Below are 23678 nucleotides of genomic sequence, written 5' to 3' on the forward strand. Positions count from 1 at the left end.
AATGGCTCGTAAAAATGATGAATTGCTGCATCCGTACATTACAAATCCCCAAAATCTGGAGAAAAGCTAGAGTGGTAGCCCTCTTAAAACCAGGGAAGGATCCGGCGGATACAAAGAGTTTTAGACCTGTATCTCTCTTGTGCCGCCTTTTCAAGGCCTTTGAAAGAATGATACTGAACCGGATCGCAGAATATGTGGAGACTAAAATTATTCCAGAACAAGCAGGATTCAGGCCCGGAAAGTGCTGCTGCAGTCAAATTCTTAATCTCACCCAACATATTGAAGATGGTTTTGAACGGAAGGAAATAACAGGAGTAGCGTTCATAGACCTAACTGCCGCCTATGATACAGTTAACCATCAACGGCTACTCGCAAAACTCTACGAAACTACAAATTATTTCCGACTAACAAGGTTAGTGAAATGTCTCCTCCAGAATAGACGCTTCTACGTAACGCTCCAGTCCAAGAACAGTCGGTGGAGGGACCAAAAAAATGGGCTACCACAGGGAAGTGTCCTCGCGCCGATTCTATATAACATATACACCAACGACCAACCCATACACCAACAAACAAGGCAATTTATTTACGCTGATGATACAGCGGTGGCAGCTCAGGGAAGAACCTTCAATGAAGTCGAAGTGAAACTGACAGATGTCCTGGGAGACTTAGCTCTATACTATGATAAAAACCATCTGAAACCCAATCCCACAAAAACCCAGGTATGTGCTTTCCACCTGAGAAACAAGCATGCCCGAAGGTCGCTGGAGGTGGAATGGCGTGGTCAGATGCTGGAACACAACAAGACGCCAAAATACATTGGCGTCCGTCTGGATAGAACTCTGTCTTACCGATACCACTGTCAAGATGTCAAGAAGAAAATAAGTGCCAGAAATAATATCATCCGCAAGCTAACTAATACAAAATGGGGAGCACAACCACACACTCTCCGCACTTCTGCCTTGCCATTATGTTTTTCGGCCGCGGAGTTTGGAGTACCAATATGGGCAAACTCTGCTCACCCAAAGAACGTCGACGTGGCTCTAAATGAAACGGTCCATATAATATCGGGTTGCCTGAAACCGACACCTATCGAAGAGGTATACCCCATTGCTGGAATTGCTCCATCACCTATCAGGAGGAAGGTCACGTCAGAGGTAGAACGGAAAAAGCAGGAGACGGACCGAAGACACCCCTTATATGACCACCAAACTCAGCCAAGCAGACTAAGATCTCGAAAAAGCTTCCTGAAAACATCAAGATCCATCCCCGAAGCGCCAGAGACGCGCCGAATACACCTATGGCAAGCGTCAGCTACCGCGACACATTTTCCTCCCTCAGAGGAAATGGCTGCTGGACACAATTTACCGTATCCGACTTGGAAAGCGCTAAACAGACTAAGAACCGGCGTTTCACGTTGTGCTAGTAACCTGAAAAAAGGGGATACCAGGAGGACGATACCTGCGACTGTGGCGCGGTTCAGACCAGCCGGCTGATAAGAGAGACCTGCACAGAACAAGACTTAATTATAGCAAATGACAGGGCCATCTGTGTGGCCAACCATTGGAAATACAGAATTTAAAGTTGTTGGTGTTCCGGACACGGAAAGTAAGTAAGTATTGATGATACTTAAAATCTAAAATGTAAATGTCTGCCAGAATACGACATATATGTATGTAGGTAGTTTAATGTAAAAATATTATTCAGTGTCACATCTGTAGACCAACTTCAACTAAAATAATAGAACGCTCTATGTGATTACATGATAACAATGTAAGTAAACTTTATTAATGACAGAAAGTATATTACCGGTGTTGGTGATGTTTTGTACGTACATAACCACGACATACATACTTGGTTTTAATTGTTAAATATTACAAATTAGGAAATCTTTAACTATTTAAAAATAATGAAGGGAGGTAGCTATAGGAAACCCTAATAAAGGTTTAAAGCTAAGTAAATTTTCGTTATTACAGCTTGAATTTGTTAAAAGAACAAGAACAATCTAATATTTTGAACACCCTGTACAAAATTTTGCTACAATATCTACTAATCTACTAATCTTACTTAATTTTAAGTGATTTTATTTAATTTAATTTAATTTTTTACTGCGCGAATCAACGCAGTAATAGAAAAGCTGAATATATAAATATTTAGTTTTACCGTAAAAAATATGTAGCACTATATTTTTCGGAAAAACTGATCAAATCAACCCCAAAAGGTTGAAACAACCCCGAAGCCAACCAATAATATAAAATTCGGAATCTATACTTAGTTTTACAATAAAAACATGATGTATCACACTTTATTTTTTGGAAAATTGAACAAATCACCCCTATAGGGCTGAAACCACCCCGAAGCCAGTCACAAATAGAAAATTCAGCCAAACCCTAAAAAATTCCGGATCTGTACTTAGTTTACTAAGAAAGTTAAAATAAAGTGTATAGAGATATGACTGTATATAGTCTAGGCGCCAAATAGAGGTCACCGTGTCCTTTTCAATTCTGATGGACAAACTCAACGTTTTCTTATGGATTTTTGGCTGCTGATTACGAATTTCGAGGGTGGATTTCGATCCGAGTGGTCAAAAAATTGTTATAAACAATATAATTGTTTATAAATTGTTTATAAGGCTCTGGCTCATAAACTAAAATAGATAAAAAATAATGTTTCAAATAAAATTTGTTCATTAATAAAAATGAAGAAAAAAACAATTACTAAACTTAAATCCAACAATTGAACTCAAGATATTGTAAAATTAGTGCACAATGCAAATTGCAAATTGCAAAATAAGTATTTTTCGAAGCTTTATCGATCGTAACTCGGCTTCTACGCATGAAAATGAGCCTTAGAAGGGCTTATTTTAAAGCTTCATTAATAGGGTTCCAAACAGAGTTTGTTAAATTACTGGATCTTCATTTGTTTTAAAGTTATACCCATTTGAAATAATAATTTTTTTAAAAAAATTGTACATTAATTTGTTTATAAGGGTTTCAAGCAAATTTAAGCTATAAACATTTATACTTTAATTATCAACAATGATAGAATAACTCAAAAGAAAAATTTTGAGCTTACGAAAATGTTTGTAAGTTTATTTTTCGCCAAGATATCGATATTTTAATAGAGCGCTCTGAGGCGCAAGATCGGCTCACCGCGTAAAGGTTCACTCGCTAACTTCTCGATGCAAATTATAATTTCTATGTATATTATACGTTATCTTCATTTTTCATTTTTGAAGATCCTAATAAAATTTTATCATATAATTCTTATAATTAAATCATCATACTGTACCTCGTATCACATTCCATTCTATTTACTTTGTCTTCTATTTTTTGTACTAAATGAGAAAAGAAAAATATTAAAAACTAATATCTTCTTCTTCTTCTTCTTTTTATATAGACATTACTCTGTCTGTTTTTCAATGTGCCTCCAGTAAGTTGTCATTCCATCTTTTTCGTGGTCTTCCCACTGATCGTCTTCCTATTGGGGAACCGTCTCTCGCCGTCCTTACTACTCTATTTGTTGTCATTCGGCTTATGTGGTTGTTCCATTCTACTCTTCTGCTTTTCACCCAATTATTAATGTTGTCCACCTTGCCTCTCGTTCGTATATCTGCACTTCTAGCTCTATCCCTCATCGTCTTACCATCGATTTTTCGCAATGTTTTCATCTCTGCTGTTTCTAGCATTCTAATATAAACTGATATCTCAGAAATAGAACTAAAAAGTAAGTTGATATTATTTATTAATACTATTTTTACAAACTTTTTGTTTCATGCATCTGAATCGATATATACAGGGAATCTCAGCTTTTTTTACATCTGCATAAGTTCTTAGAGTAATTTTTACAGTTACATGGTGGTACTAAGTCTGTTCTTGTAGGCAGTAAAACTAAAACTTTCTGGGGCTTCAGAGTCTAGTTATCTATATGATACAGATATAATCTATACCATATAGATATCTAGTGGATAGTGGATAGGATCCATATAAAGTGGATCTAGTTCTTTTGCAGCATCATCAAGACACGTCAATTGTGTGTAAGCCGCCACAAGATAAATGCTCGTTTTATATGCAATGATGATGCTGCAAAATAACTTGACCCATTTTTATATGGATATCACATATTGGCTCATTTGCATGCGTAGAAGCCGAGTTACAATCGATAAAACGTCGAAAAATACTTGACTGTGAGCCGATGTTGCGCCTCATAGCGCGCCATTAAAGTATCCATATATTGACCAAAAATAAACTTACGAACATTTTCTTAAGCTTCAATTATTCCTTTTGAGTTCTTCTATCATTATTGTTAATTAAAGTATAAATGTTTACAGCTCAAATTTACTTGAAACCCGTATAAAGAAAATAATGTACAATTTTTTAAAGAAAATTATAAATTCAAACCGGTATAACTTTAAAACAAATGAAGATAAAATAACTTAACAAACTTTGTTTGGAAGCGTATTAATGAGGCTTTAAAATGAGATCCACTAAGGCTCATTTGTATGTGTAGAAGCCAAGTTACGATCAATAAAGCTTTTAAAAATACTTATTTTGCAATTTGCAATTTGAATTGTGCACTAATTTTACAATATCTTGAGTTATTATTGTTGGATTTAAGTTTAGTAAACGTTTTTTTCTTCGTTTCTTATTAACGAACAAATTTTATTTGAAACATTCTTTTTTATTTCTTTTAGTTTATGAGCCAGAGCCTTATAAACAATTTATAAACAATTAAATTGTGTATAACAATGTTTTGACCACTCGGATCGCAATCCACCCTCGAAATTCGTGATCAGCAGCCAAAAATCCATAAGAAACCGTTGAGTTTGTCCATCAGAATTGAAAAGGACACGGTGACCCCTCTGGCGCCTAGACTAATATTACGATATACCTACTGCAAGATTTCTACACGCGGCTTCATTGAGGTACGCCAAATATAATTTTAAGCCCGTGCAAAACACCTATACATAAATTTCATAAATATAATTAAAATTTGTGAGAATCTTACACATATAGCAGATAATAATAACTTGAACATACAAATTAGACAAATTGATCAAGTCCAAAGTTCGTTAAGTAGTAAATTTGATTTATGATGTTTGGTTATGATCACTTTTTGGGTTTTTAGTGGCATTATTACATTAAGAGGATCGGTACGTATTTTCGGCTGCAATGCTATTCAAATGGGGATTCATTTTTTTCGAATCCTGAGAAAATTAATAAGTATTTTTGAAAAATTTAAACGCAGAATGAAAGATTACGTTATTAGCGAGGGCCGAAAGGCCCTGAGAACTTCTATAATGTATATTTTAATAAGTTGCAGGGGTGAAAAACTAAGAGAAAATTTAGTGTGATTTTTAATTTCAAATATATCATTCAAAATAAACTTTTTATTTATTCTAAGGGACTTTCGGCCCTCGGTAATAATTTAGTCTTTCATTCTGCGTTTAAAGTTTTCAAAAATATTTATTGGTTTTTTCAGGATTCGAAAAAAATGAACACAATGCCGTGGTAATATTTTCCAAATCTATCTTTGTCTTACAACGCACTCAGCCGAATATAATATTGTCAGTCAGACACTGACAATCAGTGACAATTTTAAATATTTGACATTGCATCGAGAATATGTTGAGTTATTGATTAAATATTATTGATAAATAATATGTATATGTAATATGTGTATTTGATAAATAATTAATTTAAGACGTGAACTTAATAAACTGTTATTTACTGTGTATTATTTGTGGAAGATCCAAGCCGAGAATACATCAGGATAATATATTCTGTGATCCAAGTATTTTGTTGTTAAAGATGTTCAAAATTGTAAGCGTTCTTCAAAACAGTTATCCAAGAACATTCAAAACCCACCTCTTTAAATTAATGATGACATATTCGAGTAGAATGACATTCTAGTAATGTTTACATATCCATACCAGTGTGAATTTTACTACACGTAATTTGCCGTGTAAAGACAGAAAAAGTAGGGATACACGTAAAATATTTGCGAATTATGTACCCATAGCCTTAAGTGACGATGATATTAAAAAAAAACAGACTTGTTCTTTAACAAAAGCTAACTACTGTATTATTTAGTAATACTTATTACTAAAAACTCTAAATATATATTTGAAATATTATACTGTACCAAATATCACTTTTTCATTAAGAATCGTCCCCACTTTAACTGTGTGTGTTGCTTCTGGTGGTGAGAGATCATTTTCAAAATTAAAGTTAGTAAAATTTATTTCAGTTCTACTATGGTAGAGGAAAGAATATCTGGTTTGGCAATATGTATTAGCTATACAGGGTGTCCAGAAACTCTACCGACAAACGAAAGCAGGAGATTTCTTAGATAATTTTAAGACAATTTAACGCAATTCAGCTAGTCCGAAAATGCTTCCCAAGGGAGCTAGAGCTATTTGAAGATGGCGTCTTGGATTAGTTTTTCTTAAATACCTCCAGAACGCTTCTAGTTAGAAAAACAAAAATTGGTATGCATATTTATTTTCTAGAGGTAAATCGATTCCATCCATTGCGAATTTATTGTACCGGTCATAGGCGTCCGATTTGGGTAGGGCAACGGTTATTTTATCGCATAACAATTTGTCTTTAATTTTTAAGCATTTTTGACTCTGGATTATTAAATTGAGAGGTATTTTAGTACTAAAAGGTACTCTTGTTTTAAGTAGGTAGGACACACAGTTTCTCTAGAATTATCAATTTGAAAATTTTTCGTTTTTTGAATTTGAAAAAAAAATTAAAACTTTTTCAAAAAAAAAACGGTGTATTTTACCGATGTGGAGTTGATTTATTTCTGGAAGATAAATATGCTCATCAATTTTCGTTTTTCTAACTAGAAGCGTTCTGGAGGTATTTAAGAAAAACTAATTACACGACGCCATCTTCAAAGATCTCTAGCTCCCTTAGGAAGCATTTTCGGACTAGGTGAATTGGGTTAAATTGTCTTAAAATGTCTGTATAGCTAATATTCTACCCTTCATACCCCTGAGACACCCTTGCAGTCAAATCTAGAAAAACACCCGTTTAATTCAATTTAGATTTAAGCTATTGTTTTCTAGATTTAAGAGCGTAGGCTCAAAATTTCGGACCAATGTTTTTAAATGTACTAATTTTCTTTGAATCCCGAGAAAAGTAATAAATATTTTTTAACAATTTAAACGCAGAATTAAAGATTACATTATTATCAAGTATTTTGAAAACGACGTCCGAAGTGGACGTCGAAACGTTATTAAAATAATTTTTTAAGTTAAATTGTGGCTTATTTCCAATTTAGAATATTTAATTACAAAAATGCCACAAAGAAATAGCTTCAGAACAACATTATTACCAAGGGCCGAAAGTCCATTAGAATAAACTAAAAGTTCTTTTTTAATGAGATATTTAAAATTAAAAATCATAGTAAATTTTCTCTTAGTTTTTCACCCCTGTAACTTCATGTTTATTAAAATAAACATTATAGAAGTTTTCAGGGACTTTCGGTCCTCGGTAATAATGTAATCTTTCATTTCAAATCTTTGAAAAATACTTAAGTACATAGTTTTCTCAGAATTCGAAAGAAATTAATACATTTACAAAGCATTGGCCCGTAATTTTGCGCCTACGTTCTTAACTAATATATTAATGTTTTATTTGTTTTTTTACCATCATCAGCAAATCAGTTAAAAGAAAAATAAAATTTGAGTTCTAGCAATTTCTGTTGTTTTTTTACAAGTAAAAAATAAAAAATTATAGATTTGTTTCATAAGTGGATACCTATAGCAGATTTAAGAGCGCAAAAATATTTATGCCGCACGCGGGCGCCGCTCAGCCTTGCGGGGGCACTGACGCCCTGCATACAAATATTATGTTTCATTTGCCAATAGAGCAAAATCCAATATTCTTACTAAACATAAAATACACGAAATTATAGTATATTATTCACCGAGCATGTAATGATGGCTGTTACTCACGATTATGAAGTCTGCGACACGAGTCCTAGGCGAGTGTCGTAATTCATCGTCGTAATATAGCCATTACATGCGAGTAGAATACTATATTTTTCCTACGACCTTTTTTTAATTTTAATTAGTAAAAAATATGATTATCAACTACTCGAGATTAAAAATATCATTTACACAAATAAATTTTGTTTACTAGTAGTACACGGTTGAATAATTGGTTGATTACTATTAGCAAAATGCTGTCTTATGTATTGTGAAAATAGCGCAAGAAATAGTCAATTCAAGTTATATTAGTCTCCAAAAAATTATAAGCACAAATTTCTACCTACTGTCAATTTACCTAAGGTTTGTTCCAACACAAAGAGAATCCGTCCATGTAACGATTACCGTCCTGCGCAGTAAACAAAATAACCCATGGAACGCACGAAATACAGACACAGAACGCATGGAACGTATTATTATATAGTAACGTGATCGTTACATGACGGTTCTAATTGTGTTGGAACAAACCTCTAATAGAGCCTTTCATTCACAGTCACTTGTTTCGAGCTTCTGTCATGTGTCACATAATATTAATATATCTACGTCATACGTTATTGGTATATAGGTACCATGATACAACCCAAAGACGTATGACGTAGATATATTAATATTATGTGACACATGACAGAAGCTCGAAACAAATGACAATTGATGAAAAGTCCTATAGGGCTTTTCATCGATTGTCATTTATTTCGAGCTTCTGTCATATATTGTATAATCTGTGTTAGTGGAGTCACTGAAGGTGGATATGAGCTATTACCTCCGATTTCGTTGAACCTCCATCGATTTGCATGAAAATTGGTGAGTAATTAGAGGATATCTCAAGGAACAAAGGTGACATGGTGCCAACTTGCGCTTTTACCCTGGGGGTGGATACCACCCCTTCTCGGGGGTGAAAATTATTTTATTAAAAATAACCCCATAATTCGATAGAGGGACAAATTTTAAGCAAAATTTGTTATATAAAGTTATTAAAATAAATCAAAACTTTTTGAGTTATTAAAGATCAAAGATTTTAATTTTTCTTGAGAAAAATGCATGTTTTTAATCAATTTTTCATCAATAACTCAAAAAGTGTAAGTTTTTACAAAAAAGTTATTATTATCAAAATTGAAGCTAATAAAAAATGAAATAAACTCCTTACTACAAAGACCTTTTAATGTTAACTAAAAGTGAGTTATAGGTAATTGAATGTATATTTTTTTCGGCGAGTAAAAAACTCTAAGTGTTCAAGCTGAAATAACGGGAAATTGATGCATTTTATAACATAAACTTATTAAACATTTGTCAAAGTACTTAAAAATATCTATTAAATGAGCCCCCGAACATCTTGATAGCGTTAAAATTTATGCTCCAAAATTTTTTCAAAATGTATCTTTTAAAAATTTTTCCAAAAATGTTATTGTTTTTTTTAATAACTTCGTTCGTGTTTACGACATCAGGTTCATCTAAAAACTGTTTGAAAGTTAATTCCAAGTGATATTAAAACGCGTTATACCTAATCTTTTAAACCCATTACTCTTTTAAAAATAAAAGGTTAAATGACCCCAGTTGCATGGTTCCCACGGCAAAATTTAAGATTTAAACGTTTCTATCTCGGTTAATTTTTACCCTACAGAAATACTAAAACAGATAAAATATTTGGCACAGAAATAACTAAAATTTGCTTAGATATAATTTTTTACGTATATTGAGTATTTTTGGAGTTATTATCAAAAGAATATGAGAATTACAATAATTTTAAAAATTATGATTTTTTTAATTATATCTTTTTTTCAAAAATATGCATTCTAAACCGGTCAAAATTATGGAACACATTACTTGTGCTAATATAAAGAAGTTCTGCTAAGGATTACTATAAATTTTAATTTTTGTGGAAATGGCGTATGTTTTATTTTTAACTTTTTCCTAAAAAATTCGAAACGGATCTTTTATTTTCATTATAACTTGCTTAATTTTGACGCTATTACCTTGTTCTGAAGCTCATTTGATAGGTATTCCGAAGTATTTTGGCAAATGTTTAACAGGAATATTTTATACATTGCCTCGTTTTCCCGTTATTTAAGCTTGAATACTTAGATTTGAGTACTCGTCGAAAAAAATACACATTCAATTGCCAATAACTTACTTTGAACTAACCTTAGTTTAGTTCTTTATGTGAGGAATGTATTCAATTTTTTATTGTCTTCAATTTCAGTAATTATAACTTATTTGTAAAAGCTTATAATTTTTTATTTATACGTGAAAAATCGATTTAAAACATGCATTTTTTTCCTAAAAGATAAAATCTTTGGTCTTTAAAAGCTCAAAAAGTGTTGATTTATTTTAATAACTTTATATAAAAAATTTTGCTTATAATTTGTCCCTCTATCGACTTATGGTATTATTTTTAACCCCCATAAGGGGTGGTATCCACCCCCAGGGTAAAAGCGCAAGTTGGCATCATGTCACCTTTGTTCCTTGAGGTATCCTCTAATTACTCACCAATTTTCATGAAAATCGATGAAGGTTCAACGAAATCGGAGGTGAAAACCTTCAGTGACTGCACTATGTATAATATTAATATACACGGATTATACGACATATGACAGAAGCTCGAAATAAATGACTCTGAATGAAAAGCCCCATAAATAGGAAATTTATATTTAAATATATACAGGGTGTTCCGAAAAGATTGGTCATAAATTATACCACACATTCTGGGGTCAAAAATAGTTCGATTGAACCAACTTACCTTAGTACAAATGTGCTTATAAAAAAAGTTACAACTCTTTGAAGTTACAAAATGAAAATCGATGTTGTTCAATATATCGAAAACTATTAGAGATTTTTTATTGAAAATGGATATGTGTCATTCTTATGGCAGGAACATCTTAAAACAAAATTATAGTTAACTATTTTCAATGGGAAATAAGCCACAATTTTACCAAAAAAATGATTTTATTAACGTTTCGACGCATAACTTGGGTGTCGTTGTCAAAATACAAAATAATACAGTATTTTGACAACGACACTTGACTTGGGCGTCGAAACGTTAATAAAATCTTTTTTTTTGGTAAAGTTGTGGCTTATTTCCCATTGAAAATACAGTCAAACCCGCTTATTAGAATACCGGTTAAGGGAATATCCCGGTTTAAGGAATAGAAATTTGAGGTCCCAAAACGTTTTTACTAGGCTTATATGATCGGTTATTAGAATATCCCTGTTATAGGAATACTTTTTCTTGGCACGACAGCTATTCCAATAAGTGGGTTCGACTGTAGTTAATTATAAAAATGCCACAAGGAAATAGCTTCAGAACAACATCAAAATTATAGTGAAATTTGTTCACCCCATAAAAAGTTTATGAGGATTTTGTTCCCTTAAATCCCCCAAACTTTTCTGTACGTTCCAATTAATCCATTATTGTGGTACCATTAGTTAAACACAACGTTTTTAAAACTTTTTGCCACCTCGTATTTTTTCGACAAGCCAGTTTTCATCGAGATGCGGTTTCTTTTTCGATATATTTACGTAAACATTTTATGGGGTTTTTGTTCCTTTAAACCCCCCAAATGTTTGTGTACGTTCCAATTAAACTATTATTGTGGTACCAAAAGAATTCAAACCGAGAATCAACTATTGTAATGATAAGGAAGGTAACTTACTTACCAACAAAGAGGATATCCTGTTACGATGGGTAGGGCACTTTCGAGAGTTGCTGGAAGGGGAACCTACTACAGTCGAACCCGCTTATTGGAATAGCCTAGAAGAGTGGTACCATTAGTTAAACAGTGTTTTTAAAATGTTTGCCTCTTTTTTTTTCATAAGTCACCTTTTATCGAGATGTAGCTTCTTTTTTAAAATATACCTAAAAATGTAAATTATAAATACATTTTCAGATTATTAACAGGTCTCTACATATAATCGTACTTAACCATATAAAAATATGTGGTGGATTCGACAAATATTCAAAATATCCCGATAAACACTAGCTTATCGAAAAAGTACTAAGAGGAAAACAAGTTTAAAAAACATTGTGTTTAACTAATGGTGCCACAATAATAATCTAATTGGAACGTACACAAAACTTTGGAACAAAACCCCCAGAAGATTTTTATGGGGTGCATAAATTTCACTTTAATTTTGATGTTGTTCTGAAGCTATTTCCTTGTGGCTTTTTATAAGTAACTATTTTCAATGGGAAATAAGCCACAATTTTACCAAAAAAAAAAGATGTTGCTACCATAAAAATGCCACATGTCCATTTTCAATAAAAGACTCTAATAGTTTTCGATATATTGAAAAAATCGATTTTCATTTTGTAACTTCAAAGGGCTGTAACTTTTTTATGAGCACATTTGTACTAAGATAAGTTAGGTTCAATCAAACTATTTTTGACCCTAGAATCTGTGATATAATTTATGACCAATCTTTTCAGGACACCCTGTATAATAATAAAATTATATAGTAATAATATGTTGTAACATATTTATCATAATATAACTTTTTAAAATAAATACAAAACACAGTATAAATTCCAATAAACACAGCAAATACGCTAATATTACTGTCATTCATAGGCGCCCATACACACGGGCAGGGGGGGGGGCCGTGGCCCCCCCTAGCTTTTCAGGAAAGAAAAAAATTAAATTTATATTACATAAACGCATTTTTGTCAAAACATTTTTGGATAATTTTGAGAGATAAATTGGAAACAACATATTATTTATTAATAAAAAAAATTCACATATTGGGTAGTTATTAATAGTTTAACAGAAAATCTTTGTGTCTGCGACAGTGGTCTGTATGGAATGTGCATAATACACATTTCCCACAATCACGGTATGCTACTAACGAAAACATTGACAGAGATTAGAGGCTTGGGAAACATATACACTGTAATCGACACCCAAAATTACAAATTAAATGAATCATTTATACTGCAAAAAAACCATATCAGCAAGAATTCCGATCTCTGATCGATAATCACTACTGAGCCATTTGTCTTTAACAACTGGTATAAAGTAATTATATTTTATTATAATTATTATATTTTATAATAATTTTTTAACAGAACAATTTTATTTAAATGAAAAACAGGTGATCTTTCATGATGAATGAGAGTTATATACAGGGTGTCCCAAAAGTAGCGGAAAGGCCGAATAATTCGCGAAATGAACATCGGATCGAAAAACTGAAAAATACGTGTTCAATAATTTTCAAAAATCTATGCGATGACACTAAACAAGTCCACCACTCAACCCCTGGGTGTGGAGCGGGGGGTAACTTTAAAATCTTAAATGGAACCCCTAATTTTTGTTGCAGATTTGGATTTTCCTTGTAAAAATAAGCAAATTTTATTCGAGCCATTTTGCGAATTGTGGATAGGTAGATAGCGCTATAATCGGAAAAAACGGTATATCGTGATACCACAGCAAAATTATAGAAACGGTCTAATATCTCGAGAAATATATGTACTTCCAGATAACACTAAAAAACACGTGTTTAATATTTTTCAAAAATCTATAGAATGACACCAAACAGGATTTTCCATTCCACACTCTGGAGGTGGGGTGAGAGTTAACTTTAAAATCTTAAATAGGAACCCCCGTTTTTTCTTGCAGATTGAGTTTTCTCCTCAAAAAATAAGTAACATTTATTCGAACTTTTTTAGAATTGTTGACGGATGGCGCTATATTCGGAAAATGCGATTTATTTGCCCCATCTATCAACAATTCTAAAAATGTTTGGAATATGTGTGCCTTATTTTTCATAAGGATTCTATATCTGCAAAAATAAAGGGGGCTCCTTTTTAAGATTTTACAGTAAAAACTTGGTTCGACACATACTCTTGGTTAGTCTGCTCGCCAAAGTTGAAGGGAAGGCTTTGCAAGCATTGTATTCTTTTCAAACGGGTTTTAAAGAGAGGCTCAACTTTTGTGGTACCCGACATTTCCATTTAAAAACTTGGTCTAGTGTTTAAATGTATGAATAATTCCTCACAACAGGGTTCAAACTAGGTTTTTTAGGTGGTTTAAACTACAGTAGACTCCCTCTATAACGAGAACTGAAATGGTGAATTAATTATCTCGTTATAAGCGTATCGCGTTATATCAAACAATAATAATATTGAAATCTTTTGATGCCTCTTACGTAGTTTATTATGTGTCGATGGTCAACCTGAACAGTGAACAATGAGACTTCGCCGCCATAAATTGTAAATTTCCTATAGTATTCAATATCGGTCTATAAACAGGCAGATGTTTATTACAGGTGGCCGAGTTTATTATAGCACTGGCCTCGATAATAAGACAGGTGTTGGGCATTTCTATGTACAGGTAGTTGGAGCATTTATTTATTTATGACCATTACAACGCTAAAAACAGGTAAAGACAAGTATTCTTCGATTTAAATTTTCCTCGTTATAACCAAATATACCTCGTTATAGAGCGTTATAGTTCAATAGGAATTTCATGGGACACCTAATGTACCTCGTTATAAGCGAAACCTCGTTATATCCGTGTTCGTTATAGAGAGAGTCTACTGTATATATTGTCATCCGAAATATACAAAATGTAATGTGCAACATCTTCACGTTTGACCGCCCCCTAAAAATTTTTATATGGGCGCCCTTGCTGTCATTGAAAATTATAAACGTAAAAATTCATAAAAAAAAGTAAGAAATTTACTGACCCATTGTTACAGTTAAAACTCCTTTAAAAATTTTTCGAATAAATTAAAGGTTTCGAAGGTTATTATAATCAATTATAATAATTATTGTATAAAATAAACAAGTTTAAGTAATTTTATTTGCAGTTTACTTAATACATATCGATACATTTTTGGCAAAGTAACGTAAGTGACATTTTTGGCGAAAACCATGTTTTTTCATTAAACTAACGCTATTAGTGTTTAGAAGGTACTGCCAAAGTGTAGTAAGCCTAGAATTACTTTAAACCTTTTTTTTTAAATATTTTAAAAACGTATGTCCAGAATTGTTTTAATCATACCCGCAAAAGAAACGCAACTTTAGCACTATTTCCATAATAATAACGTAAGCAAACGTCGTTTACCGCCATAATAACGTAAGTACCGGTCGGATTCTGTTACTTACGTCAGATTTTCGCAGTCAGTGTTTGGCTTACGACAGTGACAGATTCGTGCTACAATCGACTAAATTATTGATTTTAGGTAAGTTATAACGAAAAACATGTATTTGTAGTTATTTCAAAAAACTCTAAAACCTTAACTAACATTATGAACCTGTAAAACTCCATTTCATATTTAATTTCGTTTATTTATTACAAATTATTTTGACATAACCTAAAAAAAAATTCGGTTGAATTGTTTGTTAAAAAATCTTTGTAAATTTTGATATAAAATGTAAACTGTTTGTGAAAAAAATAAGTTTAAAATTGTAAAATTATCAATTTGAACTCTTGTATCTAGAAAACGGTTAGAAATAAAGAAATACTGCTTGCATGTTTCTATTCTGATTTGCATAGAATAGTGCAGTCACTGAAGGTTTTTACCTCCGATTTCGTTGAGCCTTCATCGATTTTCATGAACATTGGTGAGTAGTTAGAGGATACCTCAAGGAATAAAGGTGACATGATGCAAACTTGCGCTTTTACCCTGGGGGTGGATGCTACCCCTTCTTGGGGGTGAAATTATTTTATTAAAAGTGATACCATAAGTCGATAGAGGGACAAATTCTAAGCCAAATTTGTTATATAACGTTATTAAAATAAATCAATACATTTTGAGTTATTAAATAAATATCAAAGATTTTATTTTTTTTTTCGTAAAAAATGCCTGTTTTAAAGTTGTTTTTCACGTATAACTCAAAAACTATAAGCTTTTTTCAAAAAACTTATTATTGACGAAATTGAAGATAATAAAAATTCGACGAGTACTCAAATCTAAGCATTCAAGCTTAAATAACGGGAAAACGATGCACTTTATAAAATCTGCAAAGCACTTGTCAAAGTACTTCGTAATACCTATCAAATGAGCTGCAGAAGAAGTTAATAGCTTCGAAATTAAGCAAGTTATGATGAAAAGAAGAAAACGCTTTCGAATTTTTTAGAAAAATTTTTATTAAGAACACTTGTTTAGAACTGAATTTTATTTACCATTTATGCCTTACCGACACTTGATCAGTGGCTAGATATTTTTAAGCTAAACTACTGTTAATAAACTACAAATAAAAAAATGAATACGTAATTGCAGATTATCCTAAAGTGTTTGTTTTTTTAAGGTCGAAAGCGACAAGAAAAGGTCGTTTGTGAACCTGAAAAAATTTATAAGCAACTGCTTCCAATATCCGAATTGAAAAAAAGGGATCTGGAAAAACTCTGCAAAAATAATGTCATACCTGCCAGGTTTCATGATGAATTTTTTAAATTAAATGTAAGTCTTCTCTTCAAGATGAGTTAGCAGAGACTGATGCAGAGGATGACACTGATGATGAAGTCTCCAAAACTTAATAAAAAATATTATGTATTTAGTTTATTATGTATTTACTAGCAAGAATTTAATATTTCCTTTAGTTTTTTTTTCATCTAGCTATATAAATTCACTTAAATAAAATTTATTTGATATTTAATATCAGATTGTTGTAACGTTATTATAATAAACGATTGTTTGTAATTCTTTCCAAATTACTTTAACTGCTACAATTTCCCGCCAAAGTGACGTATGTGTGTGCTTACGTTACATTTTTTATCAAGACTCAAGATTTTAGAACCCGTAAAGTAACTTAAGTATCAATTAACCGCTAAAACTATACAAAAACTTTAAAAAACATTGTTCTTTATTAAACTGTAGACCTCAAAAAACACCCTGGTAAATTTTGTATAATTTAAATAAGCTTAAGCAGGTTAAATTAAAAACGTGGTTTTTCTGCAAAAACGTTTTTGGTGACTTACGTTACTATGCCAAAAGTGTATCGATATATTCAAAGTGGCATTCACCGCTTGAACTTCAGCCCGTGAGTAATGAACTATTGCTGACGGGTAAAGTAGTGGGTGTTATTATCTATTCAAAAATAGTGACTAATGAACATAATATACTTTTCAAGCGATTGGAAAATGTATTTAAAAGCCCCGCTGTTTGAGGCTCACTGAGATTCTGTTAATTATAATATCGGTCCTCATATGTGGTGAATACCTTACTAAATGGGCAAACACATTGTTCAAATTAAAGAGAAACCAACACAAACTACTTTATAATTTATCGTTATTGTTTAAGCTTTATTGATAATCAACTGAACTAACCTAAAAAAACAAACCATAAACAGAATAAAACACCCTTAACAACCATAATATCACAATCACATAGTCACCAAGAACACATGTGTAGCTATACTAAATAAAGCAATTTGGAATTTCGCAAATTCTTCAATGGGAATTCCCGATGAAAAAATCCAGTTAGGTTTTAACTCTTTTACTTCTTAGATACCATAACCGGTTTGTAATGATCTTTGATAATAATAAGATGATAGATATCAAAGTAAAATTGGCTTCATAATAATTATTTATTCGTTCGGAATATTTTTACAGAACATTTACATTTTATTTTCTTGATAATCGTTTAATTCTGTCTCAAATTGATTTATTTGAACGGAAAACCAAGTTACAGGTGATTTTAAACTACACTGCCGAGCACAGAATTAGGGTCACCCAGTAATTTGAATTTATGTTTAAAATTATTATCCTTTTTTGACTATTTTCAGTTGTAATATAGTTTACTGATGGACTGCTTAAAAAGAAATGTTGTTGTCAAAAACTACATATTTTTTCCTGTTGTAGACATTTTTTTAACTTACCACACGTGTACCTTTTAACGTTAAAAATACAAATATTTTCGTTTGAAAGCTGTATAAACAAGCTTTGTTTAAACAAGTTTAAAAAAATTGTCATAATACATAAATTTATTATACAAGGTGTCCCAAAAGTAGTGGAACGGTCGAATATTTCCTGAACTAAACATCTGATCGAAAAACTGAAATATACGGTTCAATAATTTTCAAAAATCTATCCAATGACACCAAACACCAACCCCCACTACACCCCCTGGAGGTGGGGTGGGGGGTAACTTTAAAATTTTAAATGGATACCCCCCGTTTTTCTTGCAGATTTTAATTCGTTACGTAAAAGTAAGCAACTTTTATTCAAGACATTTTTTCGAGCTGTGGATAGATGGCGCTATAATTGGGAAAAACGATTTATCCTGATACCATAGGTAAATTATAGAAACGGTCTAATATCTCACGAAATACACTTCCAAATGGGAAACTAAAAAACAGATTTTTAATCTTTTTTGAAAACCTTTCGAATCACATCAAACGTGACCCTCCAACCCACCCCCTGGGGTGCAACCTCCACTTTTTATTACAGATTCGGATCCATCACGAAAAATTAAGCAACATTTATTCGAAACATTTTTTGGAATTGTTAATAGATGGCGCTTTAATTGGAAAAATAGGATTTATTAGCGCCATCTATCAGAAATTTTAAAAAATGTTTCGAATAAATGTTGCTTAATTTTTTATGGCGAATCCGATTCTGCAATAAAAAGTGGGGGTTGCTTTCTAAGATTTTAAAGTTACCTCCCACCCCACCTCCAGGGGGTGGGTTGGAGGGTCTGGAGGGTCATATTTGGTGTTTTTCGATAGGTTTTCGAAAAAGATTAAAAATCTGTTTTTTGGTTTCTCATTTGCAAGTGTATTTCGTGAGATATTAGACCGTTTCTATAATTTACCTATGGTATCAGGATAAATCGACACCTGATATGAAAAACATTGTATCTCCGCTTACAATGTTTTTCAACTATGGCTTAAGTAGCATCTATAAACAATAACCTTCAATTTGGTCTAAGAACTTTTATCCTATCTTATGTAATTATAAAGTTATTTAACAAAATAACCTCATTGTAAGTGCAAATTTTTGATCACTGGGTGGAAAAAACGTTGTAACCAATGTTACAATATTAAAATTTTTTATTATTGATGAAAATTTTTTACTAAAACATTGTAACATGGGATACAATGTTTTTCTCGAAACATTTATTGAGTAAGTTTTTATAACTGCATTGTAAGTTGTGATACAAGAAAGCAAGGTGGTGGAATATTACGATGAACAACATTGTAAGTCAATATAATCAGCAGGTAAATTCTATATTATTAACTGCTGAGCATAGTAAGCATGCCTCAAATCGTAAAAACTCACGTAAGAATGCTAGTTAAGAATTTCAAACAAAAATAATAACACCTATATCATTCACTGCTGAACTAACTTCTACTGATGAAACTCAGATAATCAATGGTCACAGTGGATTGCACGCTCAAGATACATCGACAGTGGAAACTTCTACATGCACCGAAGATACAAGTTCACCATTAGATACGTCTGCTAAGAAAAAACAATACCCCAAGAAGAAGAATCTTGGAAGGAAAAGACAAAGGGATCCTAGTGTGTTTGGAAAATGAATGTCTTGAAGAAACTGAGGAACTCTGGCCAAGAATATACTGGCAAAACTGGAAAATTATCGAAAATTAGAGAACTGGGACCTGGATGTAACGATAAATCTATCAGAAAATGTAAATCGCAATTATCTGAAAATTATAGACTCAATTTATTTAATAATTTTTGGCAATGGCTGATCATGACCAACAAAGCGAATATTTATGTAGATATGTTCTCAGGCAAGAGAGGAAAGTTGCAAAGCTAAAAGAGTCCAGAAGACCCTGGACGTATGAATATAATTTGCAGTGGCAGAACACCGACTTCAAGTTTGTAAGAAAACATTTTTGGACACTTTTAACATAACAGATATGTGGTTAACTACAATATTCAAAAAAATTGATAGTCATGAAGGCGGAGGCCGTATAACTGGAGATATGCGTGGTCGCCACAAGAACAGGGCAAATGCTGTAGACGAAAGTATTAAAAATTCGATTCGTGCGCATATTATAAACTCTGTTCCAGCAAAAGAATCCCATTACCTAAGGCAAAGAACAAATAAGATGTATTTTGATGAGTCTTTAACTTTTCCCAAATTGTATTCACTATATAACGAATGGATGTTAGAGAATCACCCATGCGATAAACCAGCCACCAAAAGTCAGTACAGAAACTTATTCAATACTGAGTTTAATATCGGTTTTTTTTGCACCGAAAAAAGATATGTTGTTTTATTATAAAAGGAAGTTTAAAGTTTATAACTTTACTATCTTTGATCTTGGATCTGCGTAAGGTTATTGTTATGCATGGGATGAAACCACAGGTAAAAAGGGGCCTAATGAAATAAGTAGTGCGCTATTTGATTTTATTAAGAGAAAAGTTGCTGGTGGAGCATTAGAGTTTAGATTTTATTCAGATTGTTGTGGAGGACAAAATCGAAATCGAATAATATTTTTAATGTATATTTATGCAGCTAAGATCATGAATATTAATATTACACACACTTTTTTGAGGTGGGCCATTCTCAATCTGAGAGTGATTCAATGCATGCCCTTATTGAGCGAAGAAAAAAGAACCACGTTGTTTATGTACAACAGTGGTATACACTGATAAGGTGTGCTAAAGTCACAGGAAAACCATACGATTTGACAGAACTAAGTCAAAATGACATCTTGGACTTTAAATCAATGTTAAAGAAAGTTTTGTGGTCGAACAAACAATACGTAAAAATATATAAAGAACAACCACATATTATTAGTTTTCAGTACGATCTTATTTCTGATCAATTATCGTTTATAAACTTAGAATGCAAACCAAAATCGAGCAAAAGGGCTACCAAATCCAGGAATAAAATATACACGATTTATGGGAAGTACAAATTCCTTTAGTTAGCATATAATGGGTTACTTCCCATAACCACTTCAAAATATAAAGATCTTGTTGCTTTGTGCTCCGGTAAAGCTATACCACAGCAATATTGCAGTTTTTATTTAAATCTTCCCCACTCTCAACAAACGGAATATTCGGATGATGACTCTGAATAAAAGTTTGCAAGGGGTTAATTTTGTTTATTTTTTAATAGAATATAAACTGCTTAATAATTTGTAAATGTTCATTTTGTAATAAATAAATCTAAAAGATATTATTTTATTTACCTACTTCTTGTTAGTATGTATGGCGTAAATTCTTAAATACTACTTGTATGAGGAAAAAAATCACGTGTCAAGTAAAACCAATAAAATAAATTAATAATAATCTCTTTATTTGGATATTTACTGATTAGTTACAATTTATATGCACCTAACCAAAGAAACATACTGTGTTGAAATATCATTGTATGCACCACTTACAATGATTTTCACCTAAAATTCTGAAAAAATTTGCTATTGTAACTCGACCTAAATCAGGACCAGTAATGTTGACAACAATGTGATATGTAAAAGTGAAAAGCTGAGAAAAAGTTATAAAATATGGATTAAGAATATTACAAAAAATATAAAAGCTGACCCATTAAAAAAATAAAATGTTTTGGAAATTTCTTTAAATCGCTCTCCTGTAAACTAAGCAAAAGTGAGTTACAATGTTTTTCATATCAGGTGTCGAAATGGGTTTTCCCAATTATAGCGCCATCTATCCATAGTTCGAAAAAATGTCTTAAATAAAAGTTAGCTACTTTTACGTAACAAATCCAAATTTGCAAGAAAAACTGGGGGTTTCTATTTGAGATTTTAAAGTTACCCCCCACCCCACCTTCTGGGGATGTAGTGGGGATTGGTGTTTGGTGTCATTGGATAGATTTTTAAAAATGATTGAAAACGTATTTTTCAGTTTTTCGATCCGATGTTTAGTTCGCGAAATATTCGACCGTTCCGCTACTTTTGGGACACCCTATATAACAAAACCAAAGGATCTTTCGTATTAACTAGTACGTTAGTTAGGTGGCTTTACTCGAGTTACTTGAGAATAAAAAAAATAAATAAAATCGCTCCATTGGAAGTCCAGAAAATATATTTTTGTAACGTGTACCGATTTTGAACTTTTTGATTGTTATTTTGACATTTTTGGTGTTTTTCCGAATTGGATACCAATCGTTTCTATTACTATAATATATGTTATAACTCTCTTGAAGATATGAAAATTTGTATGTAGAAAGAGGAGGTAAAAAGGTAATGGTTTGAAAATTACCATCCCATTGTTTATAACTTCGTCGCACATGCCGATCAAATTTTACCGGTTTTATCTCAGAAACCACTAATCGCAGTTAAACTTATTTTCTTTTAAAAGAAGCGTCCTACTACGTCCTTTCTAATACCGTTTTCTTAATATAATTTAATCTAATAATTGTCGAGAATTTGTTTATAAGCCAAAAAATTGTTTGTAACTTTAAAACATTTCTGAGGTCGCTTAAATAGTCAAATTTCAAATATGTAAAGTACGTTGGGTAGGTATGGTACTTTTTTATGTAGTTATTCTGATGTATCATTTTTCCAGATTTAGCCGTACGGCCCACACTCCCTCTAAGGGGAAAATTCACTCATCCCAGATACCGAGGGTATCAAAAGGATTGTTATCGAGCCCTAGGTGTCTTAATATGCCCGAGTATCTCCCAAAATTGTTCATACGCATCTGGAGGAGAGTAGCACATCTTTCTGCATAGTCTTGTAAAGATGTTCATTTAATTTAGACCCAGCTTTTTGATGTTTTCTATGAGGTTCTTCGGAATGACTCTAGTAGTAGAAAGAATAATAATTGTCTGGGTACTTTCCATTCTCCATCGTCTCCTTATTTGTATTTTGAGATCTCTATACTTGGCGTTGGGCTTAACACGCAAATCATTGTTGTTAGGTATCGCCACCTCTATTAATGTTGTTTGCCTACTAAGTTTATTAACTAGTATGAGATCCGGTCTATTGTGTGCCACTGTTTGGTATGTGAGAACAGTACGATCCCAGTATAGCTTGTAGTTGTCGTTTTGAAGCATTATATCGTCGACGTATTGATAATAAGGGATATGGTCTGTTTGGAGAAGTCCAAATTTGCTAGCTAGTTCTTGGTACAGAATTTTTCCATCTGAGTCGTGGCGTTCTTTATAGTCAGTTCCGACAAACACCTGGCAGATTCTTGGGCTTGACATCCATATCGGCTTTTGTCGTTTTGGACCTGAGGATCGTTGACAATGTACTTCATGTAATTTCTAGTTGGAATTACCTGATCCTGAATGTCAAGTAGGAAATCCTCTGTTTCAGGAAACATCTTTCCTGATACAACCAATCGTTCGATGCTCTATTGTCGATATATTTTTGGTTAACCTCGTTGACATGCCGCCCATGCAGAGGTTTGCCCATCCAGGTGCGCATTTTTTCTTGCTTTGATAGGTGGTTTATGCTCATTTCTTGTTCCCTCAGTTTGAGTGGCGTTGTCTTCCACTGCGCAGATTGCACGATGTAAAACAGATGTTTCAGCCTGTGCCTGAAAATAATTTAAGTTAGTAACTTGTTTATCAAATTGCTCACCTATATCCTTGAGTCCTGTTCCCCCTAGATACCGCGCGGATGATATTTTTGTGCTTTTGTGAGAAGTGTTCTTGCTTTCCGCTGAAGACTTTCTATATCCGTTTTTGACCACCTGATAATACCAAATGAGTAGCTAAGCGCGGAAAACGCGTAAGTATTTAATGCATTAGACAAATTTTTACTATTGAGATAAATATGGCCGATTAAGCTGTCTTAACC

General features: G+C 32.5%; 1 protein-coding gene across 3 annotated transcripts in view; it reads right to left on the reverse strand.

Moving 5' to 3' along the window:
- Nucleotides 1-17399, reverse strand: part of LOC126891729 (uncharacterized) — a 196920-nt gene extending 179521 nt beyond the window's left edge. For all 3 annotated transcript variants that reach the window (XR_007700525.1, XM_050661005.1, XM_050661004.1), the window contains exon 1: nucleotides 17260-17399. Coding sequence is in view for 2 of the 3 variants with exons in the window: in XM_050661005.1 (XP_050516962.1) it covers nucleotides 17260-17305 (46 nt within the window). In the remaining variant the exon portion in view is untranslated. The remainder of the gene's footprint in view (nucleotides 1-17259) is intronic.
- Nucleotides 17400-23678: the final 6279 nt, after the last annotated feature.

The sequence above is a fragment of the Diabrotica virgifera genome, chromosome 9, assembly GCF_917563875.1.
Source record: "Diabrotica virgifera virgifera chromosome 9, PGI_DIABVI_V3a".
In the NCBI taxonomy this organism is placed as follows: domain Eukaryota; kingdom Metazoa; phylum Arthropoda; class Insecta; order Coleoptera; family Chrysomelidae; genus Diabrotica; species Diabrotica virgifera.